General features: G+C 33.3%; 1 protein-coding gene across 1 annotated transcript in view; it reads left to right on the forward strand.

Moving 5' to 3' along the window:
* Positions 1-15460, forward strand: part of LOC134680673 (carbonic anhydrase 2-like) — a 31605-nt gene extending 16145 nt beyond the window's left edge. The window contains exons 2-8 of the mRNA XM_063539809.1: positions 6657-6680; positions 7402-7578; positions 8219-8364; positions 9206-9298; positions 11258-11324; positions 12568-12725; positions 13902-15460. Coding sequence (XP_063395879.1) covers positions 6657-6680; positions 7402-7578; positions 8219-8364; positions 9206-9298; positions 11258-11324; positions 12568-12725; positions 13902-14090 — 854 coding nt within the window. The 3' untranslated portion in view covers positions 14091-15460. The remainder of the gene's footprint in view (positions 1-6656; positions 6681-7401; positions 7579-8218; positions 8365-9205; positions 9299-11257; positions 11325-12567; positions 12726-13901) is intronic.
* Positions 15461-15816: the final 356 nt, after the last annotated feature.

The raw sequence follows: 15816 nt of genomic DNA on the forward strand, positions 1-15816 counted from the left end.
AATTTGAAGGATTTTCTTCATTATATAACGTCTGGGTAACATTTTTATAACATCGCTCGTCCTCTTTGTCTTTGAAAGTTATGCATATTTTTTTTAAGTCAAGAGGAACTTTTATGATTTTTGAAAAGTCTTAAACAGCCTTAAATAAACATTTTGATCCTTATTTTACATTTAAATTTTTTGTTGCTATTTGAGAAGGAATATGTTTCTAATAAAAGTGTTTTAATCATGTTTATTTATGCAAAATAAAAGCATATCTAACCTTGAACCTGGTCACTTATCATTGATTTTGTACCAAGGAACTCGTCGTTTTAATTCTGAACGAAATCTGCTGGCAAATAATTACAGTCTGATCTCTGATCCACAAATACATAACGCAAATATGCTATAAAATTTAACATTGAAAAACCTTCAGGTGTCTGACGAATAAGAAATATAATACACCAGAAATAAGGAACAGATATATTATATTACATAATACATTTCATTACATAGATTACCTTAAGAGTTCGACCGAGATATCCATAGGAATGTCCCATTTCATTACCATTTGTCGTACTACAGTTTGACCGAGATATCCAGAGATATGTCCCATTTCATTGTCATTTGTCGTACCTCAGTTTGAACGAGATATCCATAGATATGTCCCATTTCATTGTCATTTGTCGTACCACAGTTTGAACGAGATATCCATAGATATGTCCCATTTCATTGCCATTTTTCGTACCACAGTTTGAACGAGATATCCAGAGATATGTCCCATTTCATTGCCATTTTTCGTACCACAGTTTGACCGAGTAATCCTTAGATATATCCCATTTAATTGCCATTTGTCGTACCACAGTTTGACCGAGATATGTCCCATTTCATTGTCATTTGTCGTTCCACAGTTTGACCGAGATATTCAGAGATATGTCCTATTTCATTGCCATTGGTCGTACCACAGTTTGACCGAGATATCCAGAGATATATCCCATTTCATTGCCATTTGTAGTACCACAGTTTGACTGAGATATCCAGAGATATGTCCCATTTCATTGCGATTTGTCGTACCACAGTTTGACCGAGATATCCAAAGATACGTCCCATTTCATTGCCATTTGTCGTACCACAGTTTGACCGAGATATCCAGAGATATGTCCTATTTCATTGCCATTTGTCGTACCACAGTTTGACCGAGATATCCAGAGATATATCCCATTTTATTGCGATTTTTCGTACCACAGTTTGACCGAGATATTCAGAGATATGTCCTATTTCATTGCTATTTGTCGTACCACAGTTTGACCGAGATATCCAGAGATATGTCCCATTTTATTGCCATTTGGCGTACCACAGTTTGACAGAGATATCTAGAGATATATCCCATTTCTTTGCCATTTGTCGTACCACAGTTTGACTGAGATATCCAGAGACATGTCCCATTTCATTGCTATTTGTCGTACCACAGTTTGACCGAGATATCCAGAGATATATCCCATTTCTTTGCCATTTGTCGTACCACAGTTTGACTGAGATATCCAGAGATATGTCCCATTTTATTGTTATTTGTCGTACCACAGTTTGACCGAGATATCTAGAGATATATCTAATTTCATTGTCATTTGTCGTACCACAGTTTGACCGAGATATCCAGAGATTTATCCCATTTCATTGCGATTTGTCGTACCACAGTTTGACCGAGATATATAGAGATACGTCCTATTTCATTGCCATTTGTCGTACCATAGTTTGACCGAGATATCCAGAGATATGTCCCATTCCATTGCCTTTTGTCGTACCACAGTTTGACCGAGATATCAAGAGATATGTCCCATTTCATTGCCATTTGTCATACCACAGTTTGACCGAGATATCCAGAGATATATCCCATTTCATTGTCCTTTGTCGTACCACAGTTTGACCGAGATATCCAGAGATATGTCACATTTCATTGTCATTTGTCGTACCACAGTTTGACCGAGATATTCAGAGATATATCCCATTTCAGTGTCCTTTGTCGTACCACAGTTTGACCGAGATATCCAGAGATATGTCACATTTCATTGTCATTTGTCGTACCACAGTTTGACCGAGATATTCAGAGATATGTCCCATTTCACTTCCATTTGTCGTACCACAGTTTGACTGAGATATTTAGAGATATGTCCCATTTCACTTCCATTTGTCGTACCACAGTTTGACTGAGATATCCAGAGATATGTCCCATTTCATTGCCATTTGTCGTACCATAGTTTGACCGGGATATGTCCCATTTCATTGCGATTTGTCGTACCACAGTTTGACCGAGATATCCAGAGATACGTCCTATTTCATTGCCATTTGTCGTACCATAGTTTGACCGAGATATCCAGAGATATATCCCATTTTATTGCGATTTGTCGTACCACAGTTTGACCGAGATATCCAGAGATACGTCGCATTTCATTGCCATTTGTCGTACCATAGTTTGACCGAAATATTCAGAGATATGTCCCATTTAATTGCCATTTGTCGTACCTATAATCAGATTCTCCGAGTGTTGAAACCCGTATTTTGACCTATAATGGTTTAATTTTACAATTTGGATGAGAGAGTTGTTTCATTTGCACTCATATTACATCTTCTTATATCTACTAGCTCCAACATTTGTGTTTGAAGTCTTTATCGTTGCTTTATTCCCTTAAGTCAATGCCAGCGATTTAGTATTATGATTTTAATCTCGGTACTTCAGTATGTTTCTTGATTTTTTTTACTTAGCTTAAAGCATATGATTTGCATATTAAATACTATTGACGTGAATGCGTGAACAATTTCGTGAAAATTAAAAATACCGCTAACTCACCTATTCGCGGTCTTAACTGAATATACAAATATGAATAGGAATGATTACAAACGAGTTAACTGACCACAAGAGACCAACAATGACAAAAAAAACCTAGCAGCTGTAGGTAGCGACATGGCCAAATGTAACCCAATTCAAATGACAAATGCACATGGTTTCCATTTAGATTTAATTATTTTATGCTTACTTTATCTTTACTTTATCTTTACATTTTTTTATATTTTAGAATGGGGCTACAGTTCACCATATGTCCCATTTCATTGCGATTTGTCGTACCACAGTTTGACCGAGATATCCAAAGATACGTCCCATTTCATTGCCATTTGTCGTACCACAGTTTGACCGAGATATCCAGAGATATGTCCTATTTCATTGCCATTTGTCGTACCACAGTTTGACCGAGATATCCAGAGATATATCCCATTTTATTGCGATTTTTCGTACCACAGTTTGACCGAGATATTCAGAGATATGTCCTATTTCATTGCTATTTGTCGTACCACAGTTTGACCGAGATATCCAGAGATATGTCCCATTTTATTGCAATTTGGCGTACCACAGTTTGACAGAGATATCTAGAGATATATCCCATTTCTTTGCCATTTGTCGTACCACAGTTTGACTGAGATATCCAGAGACATGTCCCATTTCATTGCTATTTGTCGTACCACAGTTTGACCGAGATATCCAGAGATATATCCCATTTCTTTGCCATTTGTCGTACCACAGTTTGACTGAGATATCCAGAGATATGTCCCATTTTATTGTTATTTGTCGTACCACAGTTTGACCGAGATATCTAGAGATATATCTAATTTCATTGCCATTTGTCGTACCACAGTTTGACCGAGATATCCAGAGATTTATCCCATTTCATTGCGATTTGTCGTACCACAGTTTGACCGAGATATATAGAGATACGTCCTATTTCATTGCCATTTGTCGTACCATAGTTTGACCGAGATATCCAGAGATATGTCCCATTCCATTGCCTTTTGTCGTACCACAGTTTGACCGAGATATCAAGAGATATGTCCCATTTCATTGCCATTTGTCATACCACAGTTTGACCGAGATATCCAGAAATATATCCCATTTCATTGTCCTTTGTCGTACCACAGTTTGACCGAGATATCCAGAGATATGTCACATTTCATTGTCATTTGTCGTACCACAGTTTGACCGAGATATTCAGAGATATATCCCATTTCAGTGTCCTTTGTCGTACCACAGTTTGACCGAGATATCCAGAGATATGTCACATTTCATTGTCATTTGTCGTACCACAGTTTGACCGAGATATTCAGAGATATGTCCCATTTCACTTCCATTTGTCGTACCACAGTTTGACTGAGATATTTAGAGATATGTCCCATTTCACTTCCATTTGTCGTACCACAGTTTGACTGAGATATCCAGAGATATGTCCCATTTCATTGCCATTTGTCGTACCATAGTTTGACCGGGATATGTCCCATTTCATTGCGATTTGTCGTACCACAGTTTGACCGAGATATCCAGAGATACGTCCTATTTCATTGCCATTTGTCGTACCATAGTTTGACCGAGATATCCAGAGATATATCCCATTTTATTGCGATTTGTCGTACCACAGTTTGACCGAGATATCCAGAGATACGTCCCATTTCATTGCCATTTGTCGTACCACAGTTTGACCGAGATATCCAGAGATATGTCCTATTTCATTGCCATTTGTCGTACCACAGTTTGACCGAGATATCCAGAGATATATCCCATTTTATTGCGATTTTTCGTACCACAGTTTGACCGAGATATTCAGAGATATGTCCTATTTCATTGCTATTTGTCGTACCACAGTTTGACCGAGATATCCAGAGATATGTCCCATTTTATTGCAATTTGGCGTACCACAGTTTGACAGAGATATCTAGAGATATATCCCATTTCTTTGCCATTTGTCGTACCACAGTTTGACTGAGATATCCAGAGACATGTCCCATTTCATTGCTATTTGTCGTACCACAGTTTGACCGAGATATCCAGAGATATATCCCATTTCTTTGCCATTTGTCGTACCACAGTTTGACTGAGATATCCAGAGATATGTCCCATTTTATTGTTATTTGTCGTACCACAGTTTGACCGAGATATCTAGAGATATATCTAATTTCATTGCCATTTGTCGTACCACAGTTTGACCGAGATATCCAGAGATTTATCCCATTTCATTGCGATTTGTCGTACCACAGTTTGACCGAGATATATAGAGATACGTCCTATTTCATTGCCATTTGTCGTACCATAGTTTGACCGAGATATCCAGAGATATGTCCCATTCCATTGCCTTTTGTCGTACCACAGTTTGACCGAGATATCAAGAGATATGTCCCATTTCATTGCCATTTGTCATACCACAGTTTGACCGAGATATCCAGAAATATATCCCATTTCATTGTCCTTTGTCGTACCACAGTTTGACCGAGATATCCAGAGATATGTCACATTTCATTGTCATTTGTCGTACCACAGTTTGACCGAGATATTCAGAGATATATCCCATTTCAGTGTCCTTTGTCGTACCACAGTTTGACCGAGATATCCAGAGATATGTCACATTTCATTGTCATTTGTCGTACCACAGTTTGACCGAGATATTCAGAGATATGTCCCATTTCACTTCCATTTGTCGTACCACAGTTTGACTGAGATATTTAGAGATATGTCCCATTTCACTTCCATTTGTCGTACCACAGTTTGACTGAGATATCCAGAGATATGTCCCATTTCATTGCCATTTGTCGTACCATAGTTTGACCGGGATATGTCCCATTTTCATTGCGATTTGTCGTACCACAGTTTGACCGAGATATCCAGAGATACGTCCTATTTCATTGCCATTTGTCGTACCATAGTTTGACCGAGATATCCAGAGATATATCCCATTTTATTGCGATTTGTCGTACCACAGTTTGACCGAGATATCCAGAGATACGTCCCATTTCATTGCCATTTGTCGTACCATAGTTTGACCGAAATATTCAGAGATATGTCCCATTTAATTGCCATTTGTCGTACCTATAATCAGATTCTCATGTCCATGGCTTATTACTGAAGTTTTGTTTGAAATAAGGAAAACTTGTCAAGAGCATTTGAATACAAAAAAAGTGTTTGATGTTCAATAGTTGTCGTTTGTTGACGTAGTACATAAATGTTTCTCGTTTCTCGTTTTTGATATTGATTATACCGTTGGTCTTCCCCTTTGAATGGTTTGACACTAGTCATTTTAGGGGTCTTTTATAGCTTGCTGTTCGGAGTGAGCAAAGGCTCCGAGTGTTGAAACCCGTATTTTGACCTATAATGGTTTAATTTTACAATTTGGATGAGAGAGTTGTTTCATTTGCACTCATATTACATCTTCTTATATCTACTAGCTCCAACATTTGTGTTTGAAGTCTTTATCGTTGCTTTATTCCCTTAAGTCAATGCCAGCGATTTAGTATTATGATTTTAATCTCGGTACTTCAGTATGTTTCTTGATTTTTTTTACTTAGCTTAAAGCATATGATTTGCATATTAAATACTATTGACGTGAATGCGTGAACAATTTCGTGAAAATTAAAAATACCGCTAACTCACCTATTCGCGGTCTTAACTGAATATACAAATATGAATAGGAATGATTACAAACGAGTTAACTGACCACAAGAGACCAACAATGACAAAAAAAACCTAGCAGCTGTAGGTAGCGACATGGCCAAATGTAACCCAATTCAAATGATAAATGCGCATGGTTTCCATTTAGATTTAATTATTTTATGCTTACTTTATCTTTACATTTTTTATATTTTAGAATGGGGCTACAGTTCACCATATGGTAAGTTCTTATTTATTGTACAGCTAGTCAATAGAAATTTATCAAATGAAATATTCATACAAAGTTTTAAATAAAACGATGAAATATTCATACAAAGTTTTAAATAAAACGATGAAATATTCATACAAAGTTTTTAATAAAATATCTATAAATGTAGTATATTTTTAAAAGTAGCTGATGATTGATACATACAATTTTCTATTATAGTTTGTAGTACTATAAATTCATACTAAATTTTTCTTATTAGTGTATCTACCCTTGTGTGTCTTCAGACAGAGCATCACACGAATCTAAAAATAATATTTGAACAATTAGATACAACACCCTTTTAACAACTTATTTATAGATGTAAGCAACCTTTTGCAAAGTTTGAAATATACTATAAATAATAATAATAATGGTACACATTTTACTGCATCAGATGGGTATTCAAGCAATTAAATTCTTTGATTTATTTCTCCGTAAACAAGTGCTTTATATCTAACAATCGTTCTTAATATTGTGAAATATAATTGACGTGACCACTTGACATTAAATAAGGAGTAATTAAACAGTTTCCTGTTCAATTACCCCCCCCCCCCCTTTTTCCCTCAAAAAACAAAACCACAACAAAACAACCGACAAGAAAACGTTTGACAGAGAGAATAACTTACCATACACAACTAAGTAAGATAATAAATATATATTTAGAGATGAGTCAAGTTTTCTCTTCAATCTACAGGACCATCAAACTGGACGACACTACATGGCAATGAAGCTTGTGATCTGAGGGCACAATCACCAATAGACATTTCAGATGCAATGAAAGCTGAATATGACGAAGAACTGTTACCGTTTGTAGTCATGGGATTTGAAAAGAAAACAAACCAGTTAAAACTAATCAATAATGGACATACAGGTAAATTCAGTGACTTTTTTTTCATTTTGACGAAAACACTTAGATTTCATGTACTAGTGACTCCATTGGTGTATCTTTCTGCTTAAGAATTATAAACGACGAGCAGAATTCTTAACAAACAAAAAATACACTCCAAAAGTAAAATCACGAAAAAAACGAGCGCCGAGGAATATTCAAAAAACGGATAGTCCCAAATCAAATGTCAAATCAAAAGCTCAAAAACACATCAAACGTATGGATACCAACTATCATATTCCTGACAGGCATTTTTTTTATGTAGAAAATGATGGATTAAACCTGATTTTATAGCTAGATAAACCTGTAACTTGTATGAATGTTTATAACTCGAAAAATGTACAGACATACATCATTCAACTACACTATAATATAAATTAAGAAGATATCGGAGAGGAATATAAAACCGTCACAGAATGATCAGGAAGAAATGAAAACAATAGGAAAGGATAAATAAAACTCCGTTACGCTATTGCACAGAACATTTAAACGTATTGACCATTTTCAACCTTAAAAGCTTCTTTTACTATGGCCTATTGGGATTTTCTTCAATAGACATATACTCCAACAATAAAGAACTTATCTTTTTAAAAGTTGATAACGAATTTCTCTTTTTCCATGACAGCTCAACTTAACATACTAGGAGATCTAACAGTATCAGGCGGAGGCTTATCAGGAACTTTCAAAACCGCACAGTTACATTTCCACTGGGGCAGTGACAGTAACAAAGGCTCAGAGCATCTACGTAACACCAAAAAATATCCCTTAGAGGTAAAGTACAGATTAGATTCATAAAAGAAATTCTTATTGTTGTGTGGCTTGATAGCGTTTATAAGTCGGTAGCGATACACAGGTATTACTTTTTGTCGTTTGTGTCTTCGTTCGCGTCAAACCTTTTATTTAGTTCCGAGTGAAACGGTGCTTGTAATTATAAGATAAAGAACATTTACAGAATAGAATCAGCAGAATACTGTTTATAGAAGAGGAATTGAAAAACAATCGATGTTTGATGAAAAAAATAATAAAAGAAACACGCTCTTTGAAGTTTAACTTCGTATAAATAATGACAATTTGTCGTGCTTACACACTTATATTTGGATAAGAGTAAAAGAAGTGCTAGCTTATGGTAGGGTTGTCTTGATAGTTTAACTTCATATATAACGATTTCCAAAGTATCCACTTTATTTAGTAACACGAAACCTTTCTTAATCTTGGAAAATCTGGGAAAAGGGACACCAGTTCTTTCTTGACTAATAGCACCCGTCGTGTTGTTCGTGGCAAGTAAGGTTAGGAATTTTAACAAAAATGTTACAGTAGATTTCAGCGAGTATGAAGCTAATGGTAATATCTTAGGTTAGCTTGCTTGTTAGCTGAACCGTGAAGTCATTGTTAGCTCCGGTACACTACCCTCCTGCAATAGTAGACTAGCCCAACAGATAACCAATCTATCTCTCCGTAGGACTAAGCTACTTTAAAAGGAGAGCAGTATACCTTACCTAACAATGACTTCACGGTTCAGCTAACAAGCAAGTTAATCAAAGATATTACCATTAGCTACATACTGACTGACATCTGCTGTATTTATTTTCATATATTCTGATTTGTATTGCAGATGCATATAGTCAATTTTAACAGTAAATATGGGAATTTAGGAAATGCTGCTGATAAATCAGATGGTCTTGCAGTACTGGGCTTTTGGTTTAAGGTATAACTATATGATATTTCTACAATTGTATTATATTAATCAGATGGTCTTGCAGTACTGGGCTTTTGGTTTAAGGTATAACTATATGATATTTCTACAATTGTATTATATTAATCAGATGGTCTTGCAGTACTGGGCTTTTGGTTTAAGGTATAACTATATGATATTTCTACAATTGTATTATATTAATCAGATGGTCTTGCAGTACTGGGCTTTTGGTTTAAGGTATAACTATATGATATTCCTGGCCTTGCGGTCATAAAACTTTCGAGCACGAATTTTGTACTCAGACTCAACAATCAACCAATCAAAATATTGGATTTTGTGTTTCGAGCACTTATTTTGTACTCGGAGTACTGAGTAAAGTTTTATGACTGAGAGCCCTGCAATTGTATTATTTTACTTGACAAAACGTACATTCTGTCACTACATCAATTCTTATTCTAAATATTCCTTTAACTTTGTTATTTGAGGGAGTAAAGCCAGTTTATTTTTATTTGTAAGATACATGTTAGAAGAGGTAATATTTACGGTTTTAAATATTACTGAATTATTCATTTCTAAGGAAATTCTGGGAATCGGTCAAGTAAAAGCAAAAAAGAAGTAAAATGAAGCGAACTTTCAGTGCAATTTGAGGAAAACATTAATTTGCTTAATGTTTATATATACGACAAATCATCTTTCCCCTTGAAGTCACCTTTTTGTAAGTTTGATATTACTCCTTTATGTAACTGTTACTCGTCTTTAAACATTATGTTTACTGTACAAAAAATATACATATTGGAGTCATAATTCGGTAATATGATAATAGTCTATTGGCTGCTTAAATGCGTTTTACACTCTTCACTCTAATGTTGTTTTTATGCCCACGTGATAGCGAAGGGATATTAAGTTTTACCCTTGTCAGTTTGGATGTTTATTCTTCGTCCACACGTTTCAACATTCCAAATTTGGTTTCCGTTCATTAACATCAGTTCACCTCAACAAAATGTTATGAATCTTATACACAATGCTTATTACTACAAAATACAGATCAACTTTAAGTTATGCGCCTTTACAAATGAAAAAAAATGCGTTTCCGTTATCTAATCTAACCTTGTTTCAACCAAATATAATGAAACATAACCACAATGTTTGTTAACATAAAACTCTTATCAAGTACATATTTGGGTAGCATCACGTATACAGTTCTTGAGTTAGGTATCTTTATAATATTATAAGCGAGGGGCATCATTTGTGTCCTTGAACACATTCCCCATTTATTTTGCTAATGAAATATATTTTCATCATATATTTTATTCGAACAATAATTGTACCAAGTCAGGAATATGACAGTTGTTTTTCTCTCTTTCCATTGGTTGATAATATTTAATTTGGTCTGTTTTTATGGTTTTCCTCTTTTTTTGTCTTTACGTTGGAGTTCGATATTCTTATTTAATTTTTGATAAAGATATTTTGCAACACTAGTTTTGAATGCACTTATAATTTCACCTACTCTTGACAATGTTAACGATCACGTAAGAATGGGACTGTATCGGCATCATTTGCTAGCGAAGATGTTATTTATCTTACTAGTTGTTAAATAAACTCATCACAGATACCAGGACTAAAATTTTTATATACGCCAGACGCGCGTTTTGTCTTCAAAAGACTCATCAGTGACGCTCAAATCAAAAAAAGTTAAAAAAAAAAAAAAAAAAAAAAAAAAAGACCAAATAAAGTACGAAGTTGAAGAGCATTGAGGACCAAAATTCCTAAAAGTATTGCCAAATCCAGCTAAGGTAATCTATGCCTGAGATAGAAAAACCTTAGTATTTCAAAAATTCGATTTTTTGTAAACAGTTAATTTATACATATAACCATATCAATCATCAATGATAACTCATGTCAGCACAAAAAGTGCTGACTACTTGGCTGTGGTAATTGTTTTAAACATTTGTATGACATTCATTGTTTTAGGTTGTAGCCGAGGACAACAAAATGTTTGCTACGTTGGTGAGCAATCTAACATCGATACAAAACGCAGGTAATGAAGTAATAGTGAAATAATAAAATTTTGAAAAAGTGAAAGAAATGCAATGCTGAATTGGTATAGTTTATACAAATTATGACAGAATTACATTTTGAAGTAAACCAGCTTTTTTTTAAATGGTAGATTATGCAATTTAAAGAGATAGAGGATCTGATGATTATTTATCATGACCTTAACAATAATTCGGTCATTATGTGAATGTTAATGACTCTTATCCGTGCAAAATATAACATTAAACAATTCTGCAATCTGAAGCTAAATATTATTCTGTTCAAATAGTCAATACAATTAATTATTGTATCCTGAGCCTTAATACGTAAATACATTGTTAATTTATTGTATCGAAATAGGCCAGTTAATGTTTCCAGTTTTACTGCACCACATACATATTTTATAAATAATGTTTCTTCAGTGATGACAAACGTTGAATAGCCAAATTCTGACAAGCAGTCAAAGCTATGCACGAGAAAATTGCATTCCTTATTGTTTAACAACAAATTTTAATAAAACAACATATGTATTATGTATATGAGATGGTGATTAATGTGTTTAGTCCCTTACCCACAAAGTCTAAGGGGACTTTAGGTTTGCACTCTGTCCATCCGTCAGTTCGGCAATTAGTTTTCCAGACTTTTTGTCTTCATTCTTTGAAATATTGAATGATATTTGGTGTCGTGATAAGTTGCAGATCAAGTTAGATTTTCAAGATTTTAGCTTTTTCCTTGTTCAGTTAAAGCTCTTTTCCTAGAATTAAATTTTTGATGACAAACTTTATAATTAATTACTTATTAATAAATAGATTTCTGTTCAAAGGGAAACAACTATTTTTTTTAAAAGATTGGTAAATGCCATTATATTTAGATAAATGACATTTTTTGATTTTTTCTTTTCTTTGTAAATTGTTTAAAGAATTGAGTAGTAGGATTGATTGTTATTTTATGTATTACACTACGACAAGTTATAGATCAAGTTAGAATTTCGTTCTAAACAAAGAATCTCTAACCGGCAGGGAACTATGTATTGCCATGCAATACTCACAGAATGCTTTTTGTTTTTATTAAATATAAAAAGCTGTTTCTAATAAAGGTTATCTTTAACGGTGATCGTATTTATCTTTATTCTGAAGTCAGTATATAAATTAGACTTCATTTTATTTGGTAATTGTATTTGCTGAATGTAAATTTTTCTAATAATATTAAATTTTGTAAATAAAAATGTATTTGCTTGTCTATTTCAGATGCTGAAGCTGAAGTGACAGGTTTTCTAGTCAGTGATTTAATCATTCCCAAACTTGACAGATACTACAGATATAAAGGCAGTTTGACAACTCCACCATGTTTTGAAAGTGTCACGTGGACAATGTTTGAAGAGACTATTCCCATTTCAGAATCACAGGTATATAGATTTAGAAGAGAACAGATGGAACAATCATATCAGATATAGAAAATGCAAATGTTATCTCTAGCATTGTTAGACCACACACAGACGCATGTCATTAGGAAAAACAATTGGAAAACAACAAAATGCTTTAACGAATGTAGTTATACATCGAGCTTCGGAAGATAAAACGTATCCGTATCATATTTTTGTAATGAATGTTCAAGATGAAGCGAAAGCTATGTATAAATGATTGACACATTCTCTCGTACCAGTTTTGGCATATCCAATGTATAATATCCAGGACAAACTATTAAAACAACAATTTCTAATGTATTTAATTTATTTTTTACTAAAACAATTGCATTTAGATGAACAAAAACAAAGATACAGTGACTTGACTGTTAGTATTGCTAACATTTCATATTCAGCAAAATATGTGTGAAATTAAAATATGTTTGTAGGAAGTTTCCATGGGGAGATAATAATTTATTCTTTCAAAAAGTCTTTATTCAAAAGAATACTGTTTTAGTTAAACTTATCAATAAAGTATTGTTATTTCACACATATTTTACCGAATATATGATATTTTAATTCAAATGATGTCTGATTCTTATGAATATAAAAGACTTTTAAAAAGAAAAATTATATGAAAGCTTAGTTTGGACATTTTTTATAGCAATTCAAAATTACATTTCACCTTTTGTATGGTATAATATATCTATATAACCTGTTAGACTGATTTTGTCACAACAACATTAAAGTGAAGTTACAGTGTTATAGAATAGTAAGTATTTTTTTTTTATTATATCACCTTGCACTCTCACATTTTGACTAAACAGTTTGTTCAAAATTCTGACCAGTTGAACAGTTTGGTTTTATAAAACAAATTGCAATTTGGTCGGAATTTTGAATGAGTTGCAATAGTCGGATATAAACACTAACAGTCAAGTCAATGTAATATTTTTATATTCGTGGTGCGCGTATCGTCTAAAAAACACATATCTGACGTTCGAATCAAAACAGTTAAATTACAAATAAAGTACGAAGATCAAGAGCATTGAGGACCGAAAATTCCAAAGCTATTGAAAACCCTTCACACTATTTTTATTCTTATTGCATTGATGCATATAAAACCTTTTGAATACAAATAATAACCACATTTTATATGATAAATTATGATTTCTGTTGCAGTTAAGACAATTTCGAAATTTGAAAGAAGCAAAGCCAAGCCATAAAATTGTCAACAACTTCAGGCCAACCCAAATGTTAAATGGTAGACGAGTTAGCAGAAGTTTCAAGGTAGAAACAGACGGAGCTAACACTATTTGTTCCTCATCAATTGTAACAGTTTTGTTAGTTTACCTTCTTCATTTGTTATGAGCTTTGTAGACATAGGACCTGTTTAAAAGGAAACAATGAAAGTTATGTACATTGATCAGTTTAATTTAAAATATGCAAATTTGTTGCCTTTAATTACTCGAATGACTTTGTTTCATCGTAAGTCTAACTGATCTGTATGAGTATAACCCATACGTTTAACTTTTATTGTAGGCATAAGAATGAATCTTTGATTACGACATTTTAGGATGAAAGGACAAGTATTCTTCCTTTAACAGATTTGTTTTAGAAATGTTTTATTACTGTTATCTCATACTATTTACCAAGTATATTTCATCCAGGCTTCGAAAATAAAAAAATCTTGTAACTACAATTTTGGATGAAGTTTACTGTAATACCTATTCAACTCGTTAGCAAAAACATATTGCCATTTCTTGGGTATTTCGAATTTTATTATTTGACAAAACAAAAATAAATATTTTGACATGTGAAGAATTCAGTATTTCATAAAATGAATATGTAATATTTTGAATTGAAGTCGATGTATTCTAAATATCATCCCAAACAATGACCTTCATGTTGCACATGTTTCATAAGTAGGTCATGATTTTTTTTTTATGTGTATGTTGATAAAGTAGAGTTATTATCTCTTGTATTTGTATGTTTCATTTTGTTTAGGGAGCTCGTTTATTGACGTTCCCTCCCAATATCCAATCATCGCCTGTTATTTATTATCCTTATAAGTGCAAATATAAATAATCATAAACACAATCCTGATATGAACGATATAATCGTTGATATGCTTTAGTTGTATATTTGTATATATAATAAACAAAACAGAACAATGCAGAATGGGACAATTTATAATCATTATCATAATATTTTTTACAGTTGCATGTTAGCTCCCCTTAACCCAGAGTGTCGTTTGTTACAACAGTCTATTGTTGGTCTATTTGTTGAGGAGATGATATTTCTATGACACGATATAACACAACAAGTTTTAGTAACCACAATAATGTTCCTGTCGTTGACATGATTAAGAGATAACTGTATTGTATTTGAAGCTTTGCCGACATTAAAAGATAGTTTTACTGTCGCAAATTGGGTTTGCCGACATTAATCGTTAGTTTTACTGTCGCAAATTGGGGTTACCTGTAGTTGAAATAAATTTCTGTACAGAAACAGAAGAACGTTTCACTACTTAAAGGAAATAATATACTAAAATTTATTGGGATAAAGAATGGCCATTCTGCAGCATGAGTACAAAAAGAGAAATAGGCTTTTAGAAGCTTTAGTTTACAAAAAAAAAAGAATGATTTTTAGTTTACATAACAATTGATTGTAATTGCTTAATGTAATATATACTTGCCATTTTGATGTACAATATGCATAATAAACCAACTGATATCTTGCTTATTTTTCATGTTTGTTTTTTAAAAGAAAAGTGAATAAAGTTTTAACAATGATCTCAACTTTATAAATAAGAAAACAACACGACAACCAAAATCCATACAACGAAGAAAGAAAGATAATACCAATACAAAACAAAAAATGATATGTTTCATTAATTTAAAAGAAGAACAGGTGACCGATAACCGAAGATTGAACAAATGAAACCACTTAAAATACAGAAAACACAATTGTCGACAAGTTCAAGAATGACGAAGGTTACACCTTTTTAAATAGAAACGATTCTTATCAGTTAAAATTTAACAAAGTATATCATTATAAAACTATTAAGATTTGGTGTGGTTGTGAATGTGACAAC

Source organism: Mytilus trossulus, chromosome 8 (genome assembly GCF_036588685.1).
Source record: "Mytilus trossulus isolate FHL-02 chromosome 8, PNRI_Mtr1.1.1.hap1, whole genome shotgun sequence".
Classification (NCBI taxonomy): domain Eukaryota; kingdom Metazoa; phylum Mollusca; class Bivalvia; order Mytilida; family Mytilidae; genus Mytilus; species Mytilus trossulus.